Here is a 24928-nt window from a genome sequence, read left to right as displayed (position 1 = left end):
ATAATTTCTGATCAATTTTGAGCTACTATGATGAAGCATGTTTTCATTCATCACAAGACAATGACAGAAAAATATGAAATTTCTTTTAAGATTACAGTTTTTCTCGATTGCTTAAACACTATAACCAGGCTTTTGAACTAAAATTTCAAAACCATAACGCCATTTATCAAAAAGCACACCCATTTCACTAAACTATAAACACTATTCCCTGTTTTGACACATGAGTCAGATTTGTTGAACTGTCACTGCAAAACTCTACACACAAATCCCTTAATTTCTCATTGCCTAGACCATGTGGTCATTTAGAAAGCACTAGCATTCAATATTGTTCACTCAAGTCAGCATAGTTTCAGCTCAATTAGCACACAATTACCCAGGTGAAAACACTAAAAGTCAAAATTTAACACACATCAATCAGAACTTTCAAGATACATAAAAGTGCCAGAGTCAGTTCATTTGAGATTTGGAACAATGGATCCTCAAAGAAATGAAGGAAGAGGTCGAGGAGGGAGAGGAAGAGGACGAGGGTGGTGAAGGAGGAGGAAGAGGACTTTGTGAAGGAGGAGGGAGAGGAAGAGGACGTGGTGAAGGAGGAGGGAGAGGAAGAGGACGTGGTGAAGAAGGAGGAAGAGGACGTGGTGAAGGAGGAGGGAGAGGAAGAGGACGTGGTGAAGGAGGAGGGAGAGGAAGAGGACGTGGTGAAGGAGGAGGGAGAGGAAGAGGACGTGGTGAAGAAGGAGGAAGAGGACATGGTGAAGGAGGAGGGAGAGGAAGAGGACGTGGTGAAGGAGGAGGAAGAGGACATGGTGAAGGAGGAGGGAGAGGAAGAGGATGTGGTGAAGGAGGAGGAGGAGTAGGAGGAGGAGGAGGAAGACAAGCAGTCTCGGATGAAATTAGAGCCAGTTTAGTTGATTATAAGAGAGAAGTGCCAATCATATGCATATTCCACATTTTATACTGTAAGTGTGGGGACATGCACTGGTCTTGATCTTGACTCGGTCTCGGCCCTTCAAAGTCTTGGTCTTGGTCTCGGCCCTTCAAAGTCTTGGTCTTGGTCTCGGTCTCGGTTTAGGTGGTCTTGACTACAACACTAGTGGAAAGTGTATGATCGAGAACCTTATATGCTTGTTCACCTCGTCCAGGCCATGTGTCAGTAGATGCGTGCCAGGGGTGGATCAGGCATGCAAGAGGATTTTACCCCCGCTGCCAGGCTAGGGCTAATATAGCCTGTGATGTGGATGAGATTCTCTGGCCTGACCCAGACCAAAGACGGGAGGCTGAGGCGGAATACATTTTTTATTTTATTTTTGTACCGTGTAGTATGAATGAATGAATAAAAATGTGCCAATGTATCCATTGGTTGTGTCTTTTGTTCATCATGTGAAAAGGTTTGTGAGGAGGGGAACCTCAAGTAACATAACTTACCAGTTTTGGAAATGTTGTTTTGAATTTATTGCACCAGTGTGTTAGACTATGTTGTAGTGTGTGTGATTTTGAGGGCTTGTGTGTCCTGTCTGAGGGCAAAGTTTGGTTTTTCAGCAAGAGTGAATGGTTTTGAGTTTAGAGCATTATTTTGACCTGAAAATAGGTTGTTTGGGAAACTGGGTGAGACGTTATGGATTTGTGTTTATAGTTTTGAGAATATGAGGCATAGTTTCAAGAAATGTGTTTAAGCAATCGAGAAAAACTGTAAAAATTTACTTCTGCCTGAGAACTATGTTTTTGTTTTGAGATTAAAAATGTACTTCTGCCTGAGAACTGTTTTGAACAATGTGTTTTCTATTTTTTGCTGTATTGTTTACTGATTGCTTGATAGTGTTTATCATTTTGATCACTTTGTTTATGATTTGAGAGCAGTTTTTGATTTTGAACACAGGTAAAACTGTTTTGAGGCGAAAGTTTCATTTTGCAAGAGGAGTCAGAGGTTTTGTGAATAGTGCTTGAAGAGGAGGTTTTGTGTTTAATGGTTTCAGAAAATTGAGCAAGGTTTCAGAAATAGTGTTTAAGCAATTGAGAAAAACTAACATATTTTAGGATTCTTTGATAAATAGAAAGTTCAAAAGAACAGCATTAATTTTTATTATTAATATTTTATTTAGCAATATTATACATTTCTTTACTTTTTGACTTTTGATCAATTTAATGCATCATTGCTTAATAAAAGTATTGATTTCTTGAATTTCTTTCTAAAAAAAAATGTGTACATACCCCAAACTTTTGAACGGTAGTGCACAATGCTACACATATTCTATTTTAAATAAATGCTGTTCTTTTGAACTTTCTATTCATCAAAAAATCGTGAAAAACATTATTAATAATATTAAATGTTTCTTGAGTCAGCAACTCAGCATAGCATTCTGAATGATCATGTGAGTGACACTTAAGACTGGAGTTATGATGCAGAGAGAGATGCAGAAGTCTTTATCATTTTCCCGTGAAAGGAAAAATTAAAATGGTGGTCAAATGCTTGTGTAGAATAAACAACAGAAGTAATTGTGTGTATCTGAAAACCTAAGCACGTCCCATGTCCAGGGGATGTAACCTAACCCCATTTTTTAAGTCGTCATTTAACAGGCGAGGAGCTCTAAAACACACATCTAACAAAACATAAAAATGCATGTGGAAGTTGGTGAACTGTTGAACGGATTTCTAATTTTTGTCTCAGTTCTACTTTTGCTGACTTTTACAACATACCAGTTGTGTAAAGATTACTTGCATAAATGGAGAGAACTACAACCTGTCCCTGGGATAAGTCCAACTTACCCGTTCCTAGGCAACGCGCTCAATTTTAAGTCTAACAGAAGGGGTAAGTTCAAACAATACGATTATTAGGCTACCGTTACGAGACACAATATAAAGTATAACATAATTTGTCTAGTTTAGTTTAAGCCAACTTTAAATTGATAGCCTACATAAAAAAGTAGGCTATAGACCTACTAATTGTGATAAACGTGCATGTAGCCTATATCTGTATCTAACTACGTTAAACTTATAACTAATCACAAAATATTAACACTAATAAAGACAGCAATAAAACATTTAAAACAAAAACCTGCCCTAGAATGCGCTTCAGTGTTTTGTCTGTCCTTGGCGACCCAAAAACTTCCACGCGCACAATGCCTCCCTCTCCCGCGGAGCTGAATAACTGCAACTCTGATCGCCGTATCCTGGCAACCTGGACATGTTTTTGTCTTGCTTTAATGACTGAGGAAATCAAATGTAGCCTATGTAATAGCATAACCTAGCCAAACTTCATGTTATGAAATACAACTATAAATCAATACACATTTTAATACAATATTATTAAGATTCAGATTTGGGACTAAATGCAGCCACAACTTTCAACAGTGTTAACATTTTACACTTGTGTCTCAACAAGAAGTGAAAGTGATTAGTTGTAAAACTACTGCCATAAGTACGTATGATTTTGCTGTCTCCTGCTCTCTTGCAGTGAAAATCAAGAAAATATGTGCACAGTTTTATGATTAGCCTATACCAAAACATTATTGCTGTTCATTTAGCTTTAATTCATTTTAAAAAGGTATGCATACAAACTAAATATTAGCAGACATAAGGCTTTTTGAGTTTATAAAGTGGGAAATTTCCACAAATGTTTATTAGTTAATTAATCAGCATAGTTTATCACATCAAATCAGTCATTTGAAAACTTTCTTGTGAGAAATCATTGCAGCAAAAATATCTCAGAATTAGCTAATTGCTTCTGGTTTTAAAAGAAATCGCACCCACACTAAAGCAATCTGCACAATCCGATTCAACATTTCACGTTCGTCTCGGGATGGATAACAGAAATCATTTGAACATACAAGTGATTTTATAGCATTTAGTAACAGTTACAGGAGATATGAGCTCATAACAACGACACACACACAAGTCTGTAACTTAGAGCTCGCACATTACAAATTAAGTTTCCTTAAACAGTCAAATACACAGAATTATGTAAAAATGTCCATCTTTAGTGAGTATTCACATAAACACAGTCGGTTGTCTTCTAACGCGAATGTAAATAGTGCAATAGTACGCATGCAAATATTATGAGATCTAAATGACATTGGTTGCTGGAGATTTTGTGATATTCGATCTTATGTTAGGCTATGTATGTGCGTTGATCAGTGTAAAAAGAAAATAAATGTCTAAATTAGATGGTTTGAATGATCCACTGACCTGTCAATCTCTTATGAAGTCTTATAGTCAGAATAGTGACAGATTCTTCTTGGCTAGGTTTGATGGTTCTTCATCAGTTTTATGAGCAAAGTAATTACAAATTTCACTTCTACTCCTCTCTTTATTAATTTGTTTTGGGCATCTTGAGTAAGATTCAACTGCTTTATCCATTTTGTTCATCTATGTTGTTGTCACATTTACCGGTTGCTTCGGGTCAGTTTGGGCAGCGCGGTGAATTTCGGAAAAGCAGCATATACCGAAATGCAAAATCATGATATCGTACCGTTTTAAATAAAATATATACCGGTATTTTTCCAGTACCGGTATACCGCGCATCCCTACCCTCATGTTGTTGGACACCCGTAAGACCTTCGTTCATCTTCAGAACACAAATGAAGATATTTTGTTGAAAGCTGGTGGCTGAGAAAGGCTTCAGATAGGCCTCCATTGGCCCACTCACAAAACCCATAAAAGGCACTGAAAACATAGATACAAAGTCCATCTCACTACAGTGGGGCTGTACAATAATTTTACAATGCGACAAAAATAGTTATTGTGCGCACAAAAATCAAAATAACGACTTTACCCACCAAGTTATTGACATGAACTCGACGCATACGCGAGAATATAACGCTGTTCGTTTACATGACCCAGAAGCGAGGAGGAGCGCCGCTATCGCGTGAGTTCATGTCCGAGACCTACACGGAAGATAATAACTTGGCGGATAAAGTCATTCTTTTGATTTGTTTTGCGCACAAATACTATTCTCGTCGCTTCGTAAAATGATTGTACATCCACGGTAGTGAGACAAAGGCACTAACAAAGTTTTTAGTGCCTTTTATGGGTTTTGTGAGTGGGAATGTACTGTACTGAATGCCAATGGAGGCTTATCTGAAGCCTTTGTCAGCCATCAGCTTTCAACAAAAATATCTTAATTTGTGTTCCGAAGATGAACGAAGGTGTTACGGGTGTCCAACGACATGAGGGGAAGTAATTAATTAAATAATTTTTATTTTTGGGTGAACAACTAACCCTTTAAATGTGATGATCTAGCCTACAGAGGATTGTTTATTTCACCTATAGCAACTGTGAAAGCTGCTGTTGATGAGTGGCAGTAATGCTTGTAGCCTACTGCCCAGATAGCAAATATTGGCTTTGTGCAGGTCTGGCTAAATTTTGGCTGAGATTTTGGCCCACATGCTACCACATGAAATTACGGTACAAGGTAGGCCCAAGTGATGTTTGCCGAAAATCAACCACAGCAATGCCAGTAACCGACCAAACCTCGCCCAGAGCTTTACAATGTACCCAGAAATGATCCAAGACTGGCCCACAACAACACCGTAATCCCTAGATGTCAGCCAGACAAGAGCCAAACTGCCACCACCTTGACCCCAGGACTCAGTCAAAACAAGCTCCAGAAAACAGCCATAACTGAGCCAAAATTATGCCAGAATATCCAAAACTTAACCAGAAATTATCACTGTGTAAAATACTGTGCATTTTATTGAGAATTAAGGGAAGAAAATATCTGGCAGAAACAAGGAAAAAATAAAAACAATGGGGAAAAGATAAACCAATGCTAGAGTAAAGCAAAACAAAAACAACAATGTCACTACAAGAAAAACAAAATGTGCCAAAAAATAAAAATGTTCAAAAAAATAAAAAATAAAAATGCAATTTACAAAAAAGTATGTACATGCACCAAATTCAAACCAACGCAACCAAATCCAAAAACACGCTGCAAATGGCAAGAGACCTCAATGTCCTACAACAGAATAGAAAAAACAGAATAGAAAAATAGCAAATAGAAAAAACACCTGCAAGTGCAGAAAACACCAGGGAGCTCTCTATATTTAATTATTTCAGTGCAGCAGAGATTTACATTTTGATAAGCTCTGTTGAAAAGTTAAAGCCTGTTTTATAAATTGCAAAACAACAACAACAACAACAACAACAACAACAAAAAACAACAAGAATGACCGGTAATGCTCTGTGATGGCTCTGGCCTCTGTTCGTCAATTTACTGCAGAATCATGTGTCTTGGGAGTATTTTATCATCAAAGCACAGCACATCCCCTGGGTCCTCCAAAAGTCTCTCCATCAAGCGTTGCTGCTCTACGTCTTGTAGAGATGTAGATGTAACGCTCTTTTAAAAATAATTTTTGTTTATTTTTGTTTTGAGTTTTTCCTTTGGATTTCAAAAAGTTTTGAAGCTGGGACACCAATGGGGTTGTCCTAAAGTTAAAACATTTATTTTTATTTTTTTAGAATGCTTAACCACCCGTTTCCTATCAACAGTTAAGATAAGATTATGCTTTTAAATATGTCATTAATAGCTTTTGTCCTAAATGAGGTCCTAACTGAAATTGCCATGGTTACCAAACAGATAAGATATGATTCTAGAGTTGAGATTTTTCTGTAATACGCCCCCAGACAACCAAAGTCCGGTTGACCTAACGTTAAAATGACTGGAGAGCTGATAGAGTCACAGACTCGCCGTCTGTCTCGCTGTCAAGATGGTCGTGTATACTTTTGGGTTTGTGGCTTCGGCAGTATGCGTTGTTCTCTTGACATATATCACCTACCAGCTGCTGAAAAACTACCTGCACAGCTGGAAAGAGCTGAAGCCTATCCCGAGCATTGGGTACACATATCCATTCATTGGGAACGCGCTACAGTTTAAATCGAACGCGGGAGGTAAGAGCATATCGGCACATGTCCCTTTCCCTCCGCATCTTTAGGTCATTTGCTTTAATCTGACCTATCCTTCTCAATACAAATAAAATATATGATAATATTTCAAAGTTAATTATAAGAGGATGAGAACAATCAAATGGACATGTCAAGTGATGAGGCTGTACTAATGCACTGTAATATGCTATATTTTCTTAAACGCTTTTTTTTCTGATTTGTGTCTTATTATCAATGCAGTCATATGACATGAATTGAAAGACTATATATATATATATATATATATATATATATATATATATATATATATATATATATATATATATATATATATATATATATATATATATATATATATATATATATATATATATATTTTTTTTTTTAATCAACTTCACATTCAGCAGGCAGGTCATGTTTGTAGCAAATTAATAATGTGTCCATTTCCAAAATATTCTTGATGAGAAAAGTACAAATTGATTATCTCAAAATGTTGTTCTTGAGATTTATTGGAAGCTTATTCTCAAATCTCCTGATTCTCAATAATGGGATACAAACCTAAAAGAAATGATAAAGTTATAAACACCTAAAAATTACAGTTTCCTTTACCATCTTTTAAAAGAAAGCTTGGGACTAGGTGTCACATTTTTACTTTATCAATATATTGTATACGTGTTTGTGCAATAGGTTTACTTACACAAACCTAATAGTTGAATTATCAGAATATGTGACCACTAACCCGAGTCTCCATTAAATAGAACATAAATATGCATGTCCAGGTTGCTGTCAACAACGTCAATTGGACTTGACATAAAGTAACCCTTGAAATGCATTTAAACACGAAAGTTGAAAACTCTTTCAGATTTCTTTTGTCAGTTGGTTGGCTACACAAATGAATTCCGGAATTCTCCTCTGCTTAAAATATGGATTGGACCTGTCCCATTTCTCATCCTATACCATGCCGAGACTATCGAGGTATTGTCCACTTTCATGACACATTCACCTGTTATGATCAGGGTCTTTGGCCTAGAATATTTCACAATAAAGTGAATGTTTGAAGATGAAGATAGTGTGTGTGAGTGAACTTATCTGGCGGCACAACAAAGTTGACAACTATGCATTAAGTATCAGAAAATGATAATATATGTATGTTATCTATATGCATACGGTGTTAAAGATTAGAATAATTTCTTGTACAGTATTAAAGTCCAATGTGAAGTGTAAACAGTGCAAGATTCACTGTGTACCAAAGACACGCATCAGCAACAGGATGCCTCTTGCTTGTAAAACAAGACAAGAATATGAAGCTAGTCTAATGACAGCATTTAGGAAACCTAATTGTCAAATATAAAGTGCATTAAAACTGATAGAAAATTCTAAATGTTGCTTAGTTTTATATTGTTTACATTGCAGACAAATCATAAATACTCAATATATAATTTAACCCTATTGGTAATGCTCATGCAAATTCTATTTACTACGAAGAGAGTTTTACAAGTCTTCACTTCTCTGTTTTATATGTTGCTCTTGGCAAATCCTATCACTTATACAGACACTGCTGAACAACCCTGTTCACATGGACAAGGCCTATGCATACAAATTTCTGCACCCCTGGCTGGGAACAGGACTACTCACTAGGTAAACTGTTTACTAACTTAATAAGAGTAAACATCTCATTATACGTTTGCAAATAATTAGTGTATAAATTTATAATGAAATATACTATACACTGAGGATATCTACACTCTAAAAAATGCTGGGTTAAAAACAACCCAAGTTGGGTTGAAAATGCACCGACCCAACAATTGAGTTGTTTTAACCCAATGGTTGAGTTGTTTTAACCCAGTGGTTGAGTTGTTTTAACCCAGTGGTTGGCTTAAATGTTGCTTAAGACAACCCAATTGCTGGGTAAGAACAACTCAACCATTGGGTTAAAACAACCCAATTGTTGGGTCGGTGCATTTTCAACCCAACTTGGGTTGTTTTTAACCCAGCATTTTTTAGAGTGCATATTCAATTTTTCCTTCTATTAGTACTGGGGATAAGTGGAGACGCAGACGTAAGATGCTGACTCCCACATTTCATTTCTCTATACTAACTGAGTTCCTGGAGGTGATGAATGAGCAGGCGGAGGTGCTCGTAGAGAAACTAGAGAAGCAAGCTGGAAAAGGGCCTTTCAACTGCTTTAACCACATCACCCTCTGTGCCCTTGACATCATCTGTGGTTTGTGTGATTTTCTGAGTGCAATTTGTCCTCTGCAAGTGTACACTTTAACCTCAACCTGTTAACCGTCACCCCATTTTGTGAGCATAGAACTTAATGGCTGTAATTCATGGTTGGTCTATTTTTAAAGAGAGTCAACGAAACAATGCAGAAGTGAGAGCACTTTAAGTTTACTGCAAAACAAATGTACTAAACATTTTTTTCTTTACAAAATATATATTTTACCAAATAATTTGGACTCTAAAATTGCTAGAAAATCAAAGTAATTTCTACCAAATTTGTAGTTGATAGAAGCTGCACAAAAATTGAGGCCATTAAAAGGTTTTAAAGCACAGTTTTTGTGTTAATGCAATGTCCAATTTCAAGTTCAAATTTCATGAATTTGAAGTAAGGTCACCAGCATTAACAGAAGCTTATCACATTACTCAAGAGCTAATTACCCCCCTCCCTCCCCAGCTCCTCCTCTCGTCCAGTCAGGATTTGCCCTTCCGATTCCCCTTAGAATCAGACTAATTTCTCAAATTATGTTGTATATTAAAATGATATCTGCGCGACATTAATGTTGATTCTGTTCTTTTTTCTAATTAATAATTTACAAATTTGACACATTTTGGTGTGATTTTATGGTGGATTTAATTTTTAGTGCTGACAATATGAAGCAATTTGTTTGAGGATGTGGCGCAAGTGTCAAATTTCAAAACAGATCTTGTTTGCTTTTCAGAGACTGCCATGGGAAAGAAGATCTATGCACAAAGCAACTATGACTCTGAGTATGTGCGCAGTGTGTACAGGTCAGTGTTTAAAAAAAATTAAAAACCTTTATTAGTGTTAATAGGGCAGGGATATTTAGGGTGGATACTAGAGAGATCAAATGAGCAGTGACTGTGTATCTGAGTACAAATCAATACTGCAATAAAAGTTCAAATGACTCTGGGTTGGTCATCATGTTTGTTTAAATAGAGTAAAGGCCATGCAACAGATGACTGTTATATATAATTCTCGGCCTTTACTCTATTTAAACAAACATGATGACCCAGAGTCATTTGAAAATGTATTGCAGTATTGTTCTGCGAAGGCTTTCAGAATGTGTGTGCTACCCTCTCACATACATTACGTTAGGGGTGGAATGGCACAGATTGCTCACGGTTCGGTTTGTATCACGATTTTAGGTTCACGGTTTTGGTACGGTTCTGTATTTACAAAAAAAGGAAAAAAGGACAACTGTCAAATAAAAATAAAGAAAATAAGAACAAATAACTTAAATACAAGCAGCACCTCAGACCTCAGGTCTAACATTAATTTTTAGGTAAAGAAATTGAAAGAAGTAATAAAATGTACTGTAATATAATTGCATATTTCATTGTTTAAATTAAAGATTAATCCTTATTAAACTTACACAAACTATTCAATCAAGAGCAGTGAGTGATCTTTTGTTTGACAGACAGCAGTAAAGGCTACTGCCACTTTAAGACCCAATGCAAGGATATGCGTCGTCTATCTCGACTCCATACAGTGCACTTAAGGCATATTCAGACTATGTCTGCTTGGTTACTCATCAAGATGTGCAAGTTGACATACTTTCTGTGTGAGTTTGTCCGTTCAAGCGCAAGACTTGAAAGATGACTCAATATTTGCGCGCTGTGAGACGTTTGTACGCTTTGGGACAAATGCAGAGAGATAAATCTTCTCTCAGCGCCCGCAATTTCTCATTCGCTTCTTCTGGCGAATATACCATGGTGATGACGGCAAAACCACTGGTCTTATTCGGACCTACGGCAGCACTCGCATGCATTGAACAGTTTACAAAGAGAGCCCGTTTTGCCCACGTTTTTCTTTTATTATCGCTGTTGTAATGAATCACTAAGAAGCCAGCACGTGCATCGACAGAAACATACATAAATCATTATTTTCTCACGTCCTCTCGCTCTCGTCAGACAGCACCCCGGTTGGGAAACGCTGGAATAGACCCAGCTCCCAACCCAACTTTGAGAATAGATTAACAGCGGGGTTTTTTTTTTGCGCCCGATAAGAGTCTCACGTTAACGCAGCACGTTAGCGCCGATAATGGCCCACCACTAATATATATATATTAGTGTGATTGATTTGGTCCAATCTCAAAATTTAAAAAAAATGTTACTGAAACTCCTCTAAATGTCCAGCATAAATGAATGTGAGAGGACAGTTTCATCTTTGTACAATCTTTGTATTCTTATTTGCTCCAATATTACAGTTTTTCTCCATTGGTTTGGCTCATTTCTTGAAACAGATATTACATTTTCAAAACAACATGGACAAATCTCCAAACCCCTTGGCTATTGTTCATAACAGAATAGCATTTATTCATTCATTTAATCAAATTGCAAATGTATAAGTACATGTCTCAATGTCTCAGTCCGTCTTTGCAAATGATTAAATACAGGTAGCCTACATTTAGCCCAATCTACAAGTGAATAGATCTTGTTAAGCTAAACTAATTGTTTGATTCTCAGTCTAATAGTCATTCACTCCAAAACCAATCAAATGATATGTTTTTTTTACCTGACAGGTGCTGTCAGTTAATTTGTCATGATGAAATGTATCATGATGTAATTTTAAAGGTTTTAAAATTAAAGGTTAAGGTAAAGGTTTTCAAATGAACACACCCATGAACCAATTGGTTAAACACAGCCACCAGGTGTGCACAATAAGAGGGGTATAGAGGGGATGATAGGAGATTTAGAGGGGATGATAGGGGTATAGAAGGGGATGAGAGGGGTATAAAGGGGATGAGAGGGGTATATATGGGATGATAGGGGTATAGAGGGGGATGAGAGGGGTATAAAGGGGATGAGAGGGGTATATACGGGATGATAGGGGTATAGAAGGGGATGAGAGGGGTATAAAGTGGATGAGAGGGGTATATATGGGATGATAGGGGTATAGAGGGGGATGAGAGGGGTATAAAGGGGATGAGAGGGGTATATATGGGATGAGAGGGGTATATATGGGATGATAGGGGTATAGAAGGGGATGAGAGGGGTATAAAGGGGATGAGAGGGGTATATACGGGATGATAGGGGTATAGAAGGGGATGAGAGGGGTATATACGGGATGATAGGGGTATAGAAGGGGATGAGAGGGGTATAAAGGGGATGAGAGGGGTATATATGGGATGATAGGGGTATAGAAGGGGATGAGAGGGGTATAAAGGGGATGAGAGGGGTATATACGGGATGATAGGGGTATAGAAGGGGATGAGAGGGGTATATACGGGATGATAGGGGTATAGAAGGGGATGAGAGGGGTATAAAGGGGATGAGAGGGGTATATATGGGATGATAGGGGTATAGAAGGGGATGAGAGGGGTATAAAGGGGATGAGAGGGGTATATACGGGATGATAGGGCTATAGAAGGGGATGAGAGGGGTATAAAGGGGATGAGAGGGGTATATATGGGATGATAGGGGTATAGAAGGGGATGAGAGGGGTATAAAGGGGATGAGAGGAGTATATACGGGATGATAGGGGTATAGAAGGGGATGAGAGGGGTATAAAGTGGATGAGAGGGGTATATATGGGATGATAGGGGTATAGAGGGGGATGAGAGGGGTATAAAGGGGATGAGAGGGGTATATACGGGATGATAGGGGTATAGAAGGGGATGAGAGGGGTATAAAGGGGATGAGAGGGGTATATATGGGATGATAGGGGTATAGAAGGGGGTGAGAGGGGTATAAAGGGGATGAAAGGGGTATAGACGGGATGATAGGGTATAGAAGGGGATGAGAGGGGTATAAAGAGGATGAAAGGGGTATAGACGGGATGATAGGGGTATAGAAAGGGATGAGAGGGGTATAAAGGGGATGAGAGGGGTATAGACTGGATGACAGGGGTATAGAAGGGGATGAGAGGGGTATAAAGGGGATGAAAGGGGTATAGAAGAGGATGAGAGGGATAAAAGGGGATGAGAGGGGTATAGACGGGATGAGAGAGGTATAGAAGGGGATGAGAGGGGTATAAAGGGGATGAGAGGGGTATAGAGGGGATGATAGGGGTATAAAGGGGATGATAGGGGTATAGAGGGGGTGAGAGGGGTATAGAGGGGATGATAGGGGTATAGATGGGATGATAGGGGTATAGAAGGGGATTAGAGGGGTATAAAGGGGATGAGAGGGGTATAGACGGGATGACAGGGGTATAGAAGGGGATGAGAGGGGTATAAAGGGGATGAAAGGGGTATAGAAGAGGATGAGAGGGGTAAAAGGGGATGAGAGGGGTATAGACGGGATGAGAGGGGTATAGAAGGGGATGAGAGGGGAATAAAGGGGATGATAGGGGTATAGAGGGGATGATAGGGGTATAGAGGGGATGATAGGGGTATAGAGGGGGTGAGAGGGGAGGGGATGAGAGGGGTATAGATGGGATGATAGGGGTATAGAGGGGATGGTAGGGGTATAGAAGGGATGATAAGGGTATAGAGGGGATGATAGGGGTATAGAGGGGGTGAGAGGGGTATAGAGGGGATGATAGGGGTATAAAGGGGATGATAGGGGTATAGAGGGGGTGAGAGGGGTATAGAGGGGATGATAGGGTATAGAGGGGATAAGAGGGGTATAGAGGGGGTGAGAGGGGATGATAGGGGTATAGAGGGGGTGAGAGGGGTATAGAGGGGATGATAGGGTATAGAGGGGGTGAGAGGGGTTGAGATGGGATGATAGGGGTATAGAGGGGGTGAGAGGGGTATAGAGGGGATAAGAGGGGTATAGAGGGGGTGAGAGGGGTATAGAGGGGGTGAGAGGGGTATAGAAAGGGATGATAGGGGTATAGAGGGGATGAGAGGGCTATAAAGGGGATGATAGGGGTATAGAGGGGATGAGGGGGGTATAGAGGGGATGAGAGTGGTATAAAGGGGTATATGAGTGGAGTAAAGAGACAGATGGACAGCATCGTGTGGATGACTAGGAGGGTGAGGACAGTGACCAGTGAAGGACAGTTACGGTTGTGAAACTCCAGCTTTATTTACAGCACTGTAGGCTGCATATAATTTTCATAGTTTTTTTGTTTGTGTTTATATTACAGTATATTATGCTGTATACCTTTCTTTTTGCTCTGATGTATGGAAGTTACTGTGTGTGTGTGTGTGTGAATAAAAATGGTTGCAATTTCCTTGGCAGAATGAGTGCAATGTGTGATGTCAAACCTTGGAGGCTACTCTTACCCTAAAATCCTATTTCTTTTTTCAGTTTTATACACAATTGTATTCTGTTAGCGAGATAAAAATAGTACAGTAACCATTGCCAATGAATAACAGGGCTAAGACTGAAAGGTGGTCAAGAGGGATATTTCAATGGTCCTCTGCCATAGTGACACAACTTCTAAACATTTTGACTTGCAGTGCTTACACAATGTCAAAGGGATGAATCATTTTGCGGGGCACCGACTGTTCAAATGAGAAGGAAATTTAGTTTTGACACATAAGTGAACAGTTTTGGGAGACATATTAGCTTTTGCAAGTGAGCTATAGTGTTGTGCTTAACTGTAAGACTGTTTTGCCAAATTATCTTACAATTCTGAGAATGCCATTTCTGTTGGCATTTATATTAGAAAGACCCTCAAAGCAGTTTTTTCCCCCCTTATTGGTGCAGGATGAGTGACATCATCACCAGGCGCCAGAGGATGCCCTGGTACTGGCCTGACTTTGTGTATAACTATTTTGGCGAAGGCAGAGAACATAACCGCAGTGTGAAGGTCCTTCACTCCTTCACAGAAAGTGTGAGTCTGTATGTGATATCTGTCCCTATTCATTATGGTCAAGGCTTCATTCTAATCACCTGTGTTTTTCTTTCTGACAGGTGATTTATGAGAGGGCGGACTACATCAACTACATTGAGTCCGACAGTGAATCAGATCAGGGGATGAAGAAAAGACGCGCTTTCTTGGACATGTTGTTGAAAACAACAGATGAGGATGGGAAAAAGTTAACTCACAAAGATATCCAGGAGGAAGTGGACACCTTTATGTTTGAGGCAGGAACTGTCACAATGATTTCATGTTAGAGTGCTGTTATATCCTGATTGCTTGATTCAAATTAGTATTTTTGCAACATTTTACAGGGTCATGACACTACAGCGGCTGCCATGAACTGGGCCATACACTTGTTAGGTTCCCACCCAGAAGTCCAAAGAAAGGCACAACAAGAACTATTTGAGGTTTTTGGTGTGTTACGCCCACTTGTTGTATATATTATGTGGTTAATCACCTAGAACAGTTAAAGCTTGTTTGAGAGATAAAAGGGCCTGAAACACCTTGGAATTCTGTTTAATAATTTTACAATGTTTGTCAGGTGAGTCTGAGAGGCCTGTTAACACAGAGGATCTGAAGAAACTGCGTTATCTGGAGTGTGTGATAAAAGAGTCTCTGCGTCTCTTCCCCTCTGTTCCATTTTTTGCCCGGACCATCTGCGAGGATACACAGATCAGTGAGTTCCTTTTATTAGAGTCTTCTTACATTCATTATTTTTTTTTTAAGTCATGCATGCACTGAGTCATGAGGTATTACTTTAGGTTTGTGCCCATATTGCTGTCTATTATATAGTATATCAGTTAAAGGTGCACTTTGTAGTATTTTTGCAGTAAAATATCCAAAAACCACTAGGCTAGTCTTATATATTTGGTTCAGTTGAGTTCTTACAATATCCCAAATGTTTCCAACTATTTGCAAATTGTGACAAAAAATTGCTATTTTAACCAAGGAGCCGGACGTCTAAGGGAGTCGCCTGTCAATTGCGTCTGCGTTACCCTCAGTATCTGGTTTTATTCTGCAGAAGCGCTTTACTTTTAGGAGTGTGCAACAAGTCTCACAGCAGCCGCTGAGTGAACGTACAGAGTAATGTTATAACATCATTTAAAACAAACTTAAATGTATTTAATATGATAAACAGAGCTGCGCTTCCTCATACTCATGACCGGAAAAGTGGAAATGGACATAAACAACCATGAACAGCTTTATTTGTATTAACTATAGTTAACAAAGGTTAACTAATGCTGAACAGATGTGTTGTTCATGATTAGTTCATGTTAACTAATACAACCTTAAGTGTTACCAAGTTATTCCTTTAAGAAACTGAAAGGACGGATATCTCACATCATATTTATGTGTGTGTGGTAAATACTACATTATGGGGACATGTCCCCACAAAGACTGCAATGTACAAAATCATGTTTTGGTCTCCATGAGGAAAAGGGTTTATAAATCATACTAAGTGATGTTTTTTGAAAATGTAAAAATGAAGTTTTTTTTGTTTTGTTTTTTTTTTAAAGGTATGTTTAGGGGTAGGGTGACCACTGTAAGGGGATATAATATACAGTTTGTACAGTAAATCATTATTTCTATAAAAAGTCCCCATGAAAACGTGTGTTTGTGTGTGCGATATACCTTCTGTAGATGGCTATAAAGTCCCTAAAGGAGCAAATGCCATCGTCATAACTTATGCCCTTCACCGTGACCCACGCTTCTTCCCTGACCCTGAAGAGTTCCGTCCTGAGCGCTTTCTGCCAGAGAATTGCGTTGGTCGACATCCTTATGCCTTCATTCCTTTCTCTGCCGGTCTTCGCAACTGTATCGGTGAGACCTGCACACAAACATTATACCTTTGAGTGATGTGTAATTCGAGCTTTCCCCATTTAAAAATGAATAAATAACACCATGTTTGTATGTATTCAGGTCAGCGGTTTGCTATAATGGAGGAGAAGGTTATTCTGGCTTATATTCTGCGCTACTTCAACATAGTGGCTTGTCAAAAGAGGGAGGAACTCCGGCCACTGGGCGAACTGGTACTGCGACCAGAGCAAGGCATCTGGATCACATTGGAGCGCAGAAAACACTAACACACACATAGCTAACACAGTGTCATGAGAATTCAAATGAAATGGCAAAAATGTCGAGCGTATGATTCAAACCTAAATGTAAACATAAAATACAACCCCTGAATCTTCCCATTGTTGTAAAAATAATTATGCATTAGATTTTGCCATCTTGTGCAAATTATTGTCAGAAGAGTGTGTTAATGCAATTACAATGCTGTTACAACAACAGTTTTCATCATACATTTTCATTTTCGTCATACTTGTTGATTTTCAGCAGTGAAACTGTTCGGTCTGAAAGTATTACAAACCGTTCAAGGACTTAACAAAATATACTATAATATGCTTTTTGCAAAAACAACAGTGACAATTAGTTAAATTCTAACATAAGCTATACTAAATCCATATTCAAATGAATTCTGGATAAAATTGGATTAAATGTTAGCAAATAATGCACTTTGCTTGTATCCTCTCCTCTTTTTACTTGAATTATCTCAATATTTAGTAATATTTTGAGAAACAAGTTAAACTAATTATTAAAAAATACTAGTGAAGCATCTCTAGTGCCTCTTTTTCATTTTCATTTTGCATTTTGGTTTAGCATTTTGCACTTAAGCTGTGTGGATCATCAACACAAATAATTACTCAAACATGCACCATATGGCACAAACACCATAAGCATGAAGATTGCACATGTATGCATTAATGCGTATACCTCATTCTATAGGTCAGTGAAGTCAGCATGAAAAAGTCTGCAATTATGGGACAACTTCAGAATTAATGATGGAGACACTAATGACTTGTGTTGAAAAAGATCAATGGTCTTATTAAAGTCATTAGGGAGAGACAAGAGTCAGGGAACTAATGTCACTGCGCTATCGTCAATTAATGAATAATTACTCCGTTTTCAAAAATGAGTTATTGCCCAAAAAGACACGTACATGCAAAACACTGGAAGGTGATTTGTGAAATCCTTTAATAACTATTATAATAATTAATTTGAACAATTTAAAATGCAATCAGATGAGTTTTATCAAAAAAAGAAATTTAATTTAAAAAAGAGAAAACACTGGTATATAGATAACAGTCATATTAGTAGCCAGCAAAAGACTGTTTCATGAGTTCACATTTACATATAATAAAATAGAGTAAAGGTTATGTGTATCTGGTGTGCTGTCCGGGGCTCCGAGTTTGGAGTTTGGCCTGAACCGAGAGGATCAGTTGTGATATGAGTTCAAACTAGAAGTGAGATGGGGTGGTGGATGAATGCTGATAAACCATCAGTGAACAGAGGTATGTCTGCTGTACATAGCTCTTATCTTATTAATTGGTTTGATTACCTGAATGCACTCCTCTCGTGCTAAATAGGTTAATTATCTAAACATGCTTCTCCTGAACTTTGTTAATAAAACATCATTAAATCCCACATTGCTCGAGATATTGATGTTTAGCATTAGCCTGACAAGCCAGATCCACATCTAGATGTTTTGTCTGGAAACTCACCATTGACAGGGCTCAATCTGAGGGGCGGGATAAACGGTTGTCTTTTAAACTCCCTCTGCATGGCGTGAACGCAATTGGATAGTGCTACAACCAACCAGAGCAATGAAGGTGAAGCAGAGCTCGTTGACAGATTAAACTTTCGCCGTATCTGGTTGGCAAAACTCAGAACACATCTTCCCATCGTAAGAATGACCTGAGTGCCGTTCTTTGTTCTTTTCTCTGAGAAAAGCTAAACTCCAAGTTTTCCAGAGTCGCGCTCAAAGCTGATTCGAAAGTCCGCCGTTCGCCAGTTTCTGTGTTGACTAGAAGCACACAAGCACAATTCGGCCGTCATTATGTTAAGCACCGCCCACCGACTCTATACATGATGTGATTGGCCTGACCAGATTTTGGCGTTTACAGCTCAGAAATGTATTGAGAGTTGCTAGACGACACTCGTGGCATTAGATTTGCGGCCGCTAGGGTGCGTCTAGATTTCTAGGCTAGTTTAGCATGGCTTCTGCTGGTTGTTCATTCACCCAAAAACTAACCCATTTTTTTATCATAGTAACACAAATTAAGATATTTTGGTAATACTTCACAATATGGTCTCATTTGTTAGTTAATGTATTAACATGAACTAACAATGAGCAATATCTTTGTTATAATATTTATTAATCTTTGTTAAAGGTGCTGCATGTAAGAATGACAGGAAAGTGGTTGAAAATGGGTAATGCAGTCCAAATTCAAAATATTATATGGCCCGCCCCTCCTCCTCAGTTACCAGTTTGTTACCAATATATTTAATAATATCTGAACCAGTTCTGTACTCTCCATCTCGCAACTAGCACTTTGATGCTTCAAAAAGTTCATAAAGGGATCGTAAAAAAATCCATATTAATTGTGTGGTTTAGTCTGTGTGACACACGAGAATGAACCTCATTTGTTCTCGCATGTCAAGCGTTCTTGAGCTTCTGTTTATCATAACTTATGTGTGAGTTGATAAATGTTTATATGTGAATACAAATCTATATTAAATCTTTTTATAAAGCGTATAAGCTTATAAAATTGATCGTGTTTCTGCAGAAAATTTTGGTTAAAACCCACTCAGTTCATTTGGATGTGTTACGGCTTTTGAAGCGTCAAAGGGGTAGTTGTGTTGCTGTCAGAAATCTCTCACATTTTATATTAAAGGTGCACTATGTAGTATTTTTGCAGTAAAATATCCAAAAGCCACTAGGCCAGTGTTATATATTTTATTCAGTTGAGTACTTACAATATCCCAATTGTTTCCAACTATTTGTAAATTGTGAGAAAATTGCTTTTTTAACCAAGGACCCGGGACATGTCAGCATATCGTTTGAGGGAGTCGCCTGTCAATTGCGTCATATCTGCGTTACCCTCGGTTTTATTGGGCAGGACCGCTTTTCTCTTAGCCGTGTGAACATGTCACAGCAGAGCCGAGCGAACGCACAGAGTAACGTCATAACATAATTTTAAACACACTTTAATGTATCTAATATGATAAACAGAGCTGCATTACCTTATACTCATGACCAGAAATAGTGCAGGGTCCCGGTGACTGTGTCCCGTCCCGTCATAATAAAAGTCCCGGTGCTTGTGAGCCGTGTGTTTGTGTAACAATCACTCCAGCAGCAATGCTCAGCTCCACAACACTCGGTCCTGCTCTGCTTCATACCAGAGTAACGTTAATAACCGCATCCATGAATATGATTTCTGCCCGTGTCCTATTTTCCACCGGCTGTGAGGTGAAGACCACATGTCTTCACAAGATACTGCGCTCAAACTTGGCGTCATCAAACTACACCTTTGTTTTGAAGAGGCGCCCTCTAGCGGACGGAAAGTTGCATAGTGCACCTTTAAATATATTAACTTGATTTCCAAAATAGAAAGAAAGTCTTACAGGTTTGGAAAAACACAAGGGTGACTAAATGGTGACAGAATTTTCACTAACTCTTTAACTGCAAAAGGGCATTTTTGTAGAATTGATGGCATTAAAAAAATTAAATCTTTTCGGATTAAATATTATTTTTACTTCCATATCTTCTGAAATCTTGTTCTGTTACTTTAAATACACTTTGTTCTCTTATTCAAATATATCCAAAGTCAATGATGTGGGAACCAATAAGGTTTGAGCACAGTTTATTTTAACCTACATTCTATAGCATCAAGCACACTGTCTGTGCTGTGCATATCTAAACAAACCATCCTTAGGAATTGGTTTAACATGGATATTAATCATCTTATGAATATGAAGTTAATTCTGTTGTTAAAAATATTTCTCGTGCTCTGGTTCTGCTTGTTAGAAGTCATATTCAGTATAACTCAACAATAATGAAAAAGTTTAACTTTAAAAATGTATATTAAACGGCATTGAATTGATTGGTAAAAAATGCAATAACATACATATTTGTATATTTTTAAAAATAAAAATAGCACCTAGAGGAACATTTTTTTTTCTTCTGAAATGCAAATTGTTTTTGACTAACTTTTTATTTGACTTTCTCTACCAGACATGACATTTTCTGTGTTTACATGATTTCACTGTTATGCGCTAGGGGGCGCTATGACACATCTTCTGAAAGAGTACAACAACTTCTGATCAAAACACCTGAAGAAGATGCATAAACTAGCGATCTCCTATGTAATCATATGCATATTTAAAATAATGTGATCATCAACATTAAACAGCAAATCAATCAAATCTGCCTAATGTTCCTGAATGAAATGTGAACCCAGGACAAGGTACAGGACTGTGCAAGCATTGGAGGTGTTGGTGTTGATCTTTGTTTGAGCATCGCTCTGAATCTGATCTGAATGAAGTCTTTGACAAAAGCGTGATTTTCTCAGCTTTTTGCTTTTTTTTTTTTAAATGAAACTTACCTATATCCAGGTGTTAAATGAAACTAAACATCCTAAACAATTAAACAGCCACTGTCAAAAGTTAATTTCCCACCCAGATTATAGCTATATCATCAAATGTTTTGCTGTATGTTATTACAACGAAAACAATCCGGCTATTATCTCTTCTGGGCACGAGGGCTGTAAAAAAAACGTGGACAGCGATACACAGCACGTGCATTCTGTGCTATTTTCGGCAAGGTTTAATTGTTACAGAACCCAAGTCAAACTCTAATGACTTTCTCTTCTCTTCAGACATCATCCAATCTAGTCTCTCTCTGTCCTCATTCTTCTGCTCTCTCTCTTCCTTTTTCTTCTCATCTGTGTACTTTCTCTTTTTACTCAACCAACAGGGTCCTCTGAGACCCCTGAGCAGTGAGCACACATTTTTGGAGCCTTTCAACACCATGCCCACCAACTTCCTTTAATGGCAGAACCCATATCTTCTGACATAACAGATTTGGCTTAAAAAAATTGACATTATGTGTTTTGGTAGGCTCATTAGTATAAATATATTCGTGGGGCATAGTGGTCAGCTTACTGTATTTGTTAAAAGGCCTAGGGCTCCATTTCTTCTCCGTTTCTTTCTTTTTCTCATCTCCTCAATTATATTCTGCTTTTAGCTTTCTGTTTGCGTTCAAATGTGTTTGTCTGGTTATGAGCCGATACAACACAGTGTGCCTCTGGGGTTTAGTTAATTATGGTAAAAATTCCATCCCTCCTCTTTTGTGTTCTCCTAAATAATCTTCTCATCCTTTATTTTGACAAAAAAGCCTTTGTCACTGTGCTGTTACCCACAACACAAATGTATATAACCACCTTCCATATTAGAGTAGAAATTAAAACAAGGCTAAATATAAGAGTCTCTTGTGGAGGAAAATAGATTCAAGCTGTAATTTTTAGCCCTGCCTGGGGCAACTTCAACATGCAGAGCACCTGAAATGTGACTGACAGTTGTAATGCTCAGATTGCTAATGATAAACTGTTCCATTCCAAATTAATTTTTGTGATGTGTGACACGAAATCTGGTGTAGTAACGTTGTAAAAAAAATTGTTTCCAATTGAAAATTTTCTAGTGACTGATCACATCTACATTTTTCAGTTGGACAAATTGAATTTCTGTGAATTGATGCAATTTAATTTTGCAAAGAAATTCAATTTGGACAACTGGAAAATTTAGATGAGATCAGTCACTAGAACATTTCAATTGGAGACCTGTTTTTTTTTAACAGTGTAGGGATGATATTTGTGAGAGCTGTAACTGTTGACTGACAGTCACATTGAATATAAAAGGGATGCAGTGATGTCTTCTGAGCACAGAGGGGTGGTGTTGTTCCTCTTTTTGAAGTGTATTTGTTCATGAATCCACAATTAAAGGCACCAGACACATGAATGCGCATGCAAAGCATATGCACTGGATCCTCTGGCAAACTCTAAATCTTGACTAAGGAAGAACTCACATTTTATGAAGAAGCAGATCTATCTGGTATAAATGTTGCAAACAGACCTTTGTCTACACACTAAAAATAATCCAGTGGCTTTTTAAATATCACAGTTATAAATAGCTATGCAACCTTAATAAAATCTCTTTTAATCTATTTTTTTCGTTTGAGTTTGACATACTATATGCCTAAAATTTTGAATAAAATGTATTAATAATATATAAAAAGGATAATGAAAATAAATAAATAAATGTATAGGCATATATACATATATATATATATATATATATATATATATATATATATATATATATATATATATATATATATATATATATATATATATATATATATATAATTTTTAATTATATTTATTTGTAATGATATTGTTTTATTTGTAATGATATTTCTCTTTAATAGGTTCAGGATATAAAAATCAATTCTTTATTTTTATTCCCTAGAACCAGGTTAAGTATTCCTCTGGCATACACATCAGTAAATAGATGGATAGAAAGTTTGGATTCATTGTTGGATAACCTGAATGATCAAACTATTGTGTGCTATAACTTCATCATGAATCATGACGTTTTGATGATTTTAGTGTTAAAACAAAAACAATTAATGGGAAAGAAATTAAAGTGAAAAATTGTATGTAAGTATCACTGCACTTTGGTATTGCATTCTATTATAACTCTAAAAAGCAACATTTAACTCATAGTCATGCTGATAGATAGATAGATAGATAGATAGATAGATAGATAGATAGATAGATAGATAGATAGATAGATAGATAGATAGATAGATAGATAGATAGATAGATAGATAGATAGATAGATAGATAGATAGATAGATAGATAGATAGATAGATAGATAGATAGATCGATCGATCGATCGATCGATAGATAGATAGATAGATAGATGTGTGTTTGTGTGTGTGCAGTGCTTTGTGTAAGCACACGTGTATTAGCTAGCTCAGGGCTCCAGATACTGGCGTGACGGTCTTCCTTTTGAAGTGTGCGCTGTGGTAATCTTACACCTAAATTGGCAGAAATATGGGTCATGCCACCAATTTTATCCTAGTTAACACAGTCGTAGCGTTTCATATTTCCTTACCAAAACCCTCCAAGGCAGAGTATTTTAAAAACAATTCTGTTAAATTAATTTAAATTTAATCAAAGTATTTCTAAATAGCCCTGAGAGAATGAAATGTAAGAGGTCAATGCTGACGCACTGAAAGGGACACTCAATCATTTCAACAGAGCTGCAGCCACAGCAGGAATATATTCTCATGTTTTTCAGCTCTCCCTCTCTCATATGCAATATGGTAGGCCTACACTATCATACAGCCCACTCATGATTTCTTATTAAGATTTGGATGTGATTTATTTTATTTTTTACATATCCAGGTTTATTAGATATATTGGAAACACTTTAGAATACTTTCGTCATATGAATAGCTACAAATGAGTAACACAATATTAACAGTATAGTTTTTTCTATTACCAAATAAGCTATTAGCTAATCAATAACAACTATTTTTAAATACCTTTCAGGCACATATTTAATGTAAATAATGCACAATTAATTAAAGATCATGGTAACCCACTTATGAACTTAATAAATCATTCTAAATGGATTACTTATTATATCGATCAGAATTCGAAATTGAAAAGTCTCTAGGAGAGTCTCCATGAGGAGTCTCTATTTAATGATGCTGAAGTCATTGTATGCGTTTGAGGTTTTTGTAAGGTGGATAGTAATAACTATACATCCTTCTAAATTAAAGGAATTGCTGGCCATTTGAATTGTATTCTAAAGTGAAAAGCATGGTAACCCACTAGCAATGGTTAAAAATTGTCACGGACACTGCTCTGAGATTTGGCTCAATTTCCAAAAGCAGTCTTTATTGAGGGTATTTCAAAAAGTAGTCAAAAGCAGGCAAAAGTCACTGAGATCAAGATAATCCAAACAGGGTAAAATACCAACAATCAGGCAAAAGAAAAGGACACAGAATCCAGAAATACAGGAATTCACACACAGTGGTAACATTCTAGACTAAACAAAGAATGCATGGGAAGATATCACATTCAATAAGTCAGAGCATTGAAGCCGTAGTGAGCCCAGGCTTGTGGATTGTGGGG

General features: G+C 37.5%; 1 protein-coding gene across 2 annotated transcripts; it reads left to right on the top strand.

The window, feature by feature from the left end:
• The first annotated feature begins 2561 nt into the window (after positions 1-2561).
• Positions 2562-17500, top strand: cyp4v2a (cytochrome P450, family 4, subfamily V, member 2a). 2 transcript variants are annotated; one of them, XM_067441866.1, is made up of 11 exons: positions 2562-2806; positions 7739-7851; positions 8429-8514; positions 8910-9100; positions 9822-9891; positions 14725-14851; positions 14932-15105; positions 15193-15295; positions 15423-15557; positions 16523-16702; positions 16802-17500. In XM_067441866.1, exons 1-11 carry the CDS (start codon positions 2614-2616, stop codon positions 16963-16965), a joined length of 1536 nt encoding a protein of 511 aa, XP_067297967.1. In that variant the 5' UTR covers positions 2562-2613; the 3' UTR covers positions 16966-17500. The 2 variants fall into 2 exon arrangements, with proteins under 2 accessions (XP_067297967.1, XP_067297968.1); XM_067441867.1 differs by lacking the exon at positions 2562-2806 and adding an exon at positions 6666-6882.
• Positions 17501-24928: the final 7428 nt, after the last annotated feature.

The sequence above is a fragment of the Pseudorasbora parva genome, chromosome 4, assembly GCF_024679245.1.
Source record: "Pseudorasbora parva isolate DD20220531a chromosome 4, ASM2467924v1, whole genome shotgun sequence".
Classification (NCBI taxonomy): Eukaryota; Metazoa; Chordata; class Actinopteri; order Cypriniformes; family Gobionidae; genus Pseudorasbora; species Pseudorasbora parva.
This window is presented reverse-complemented; position numbering and strand designations above follow the sequence as displayed.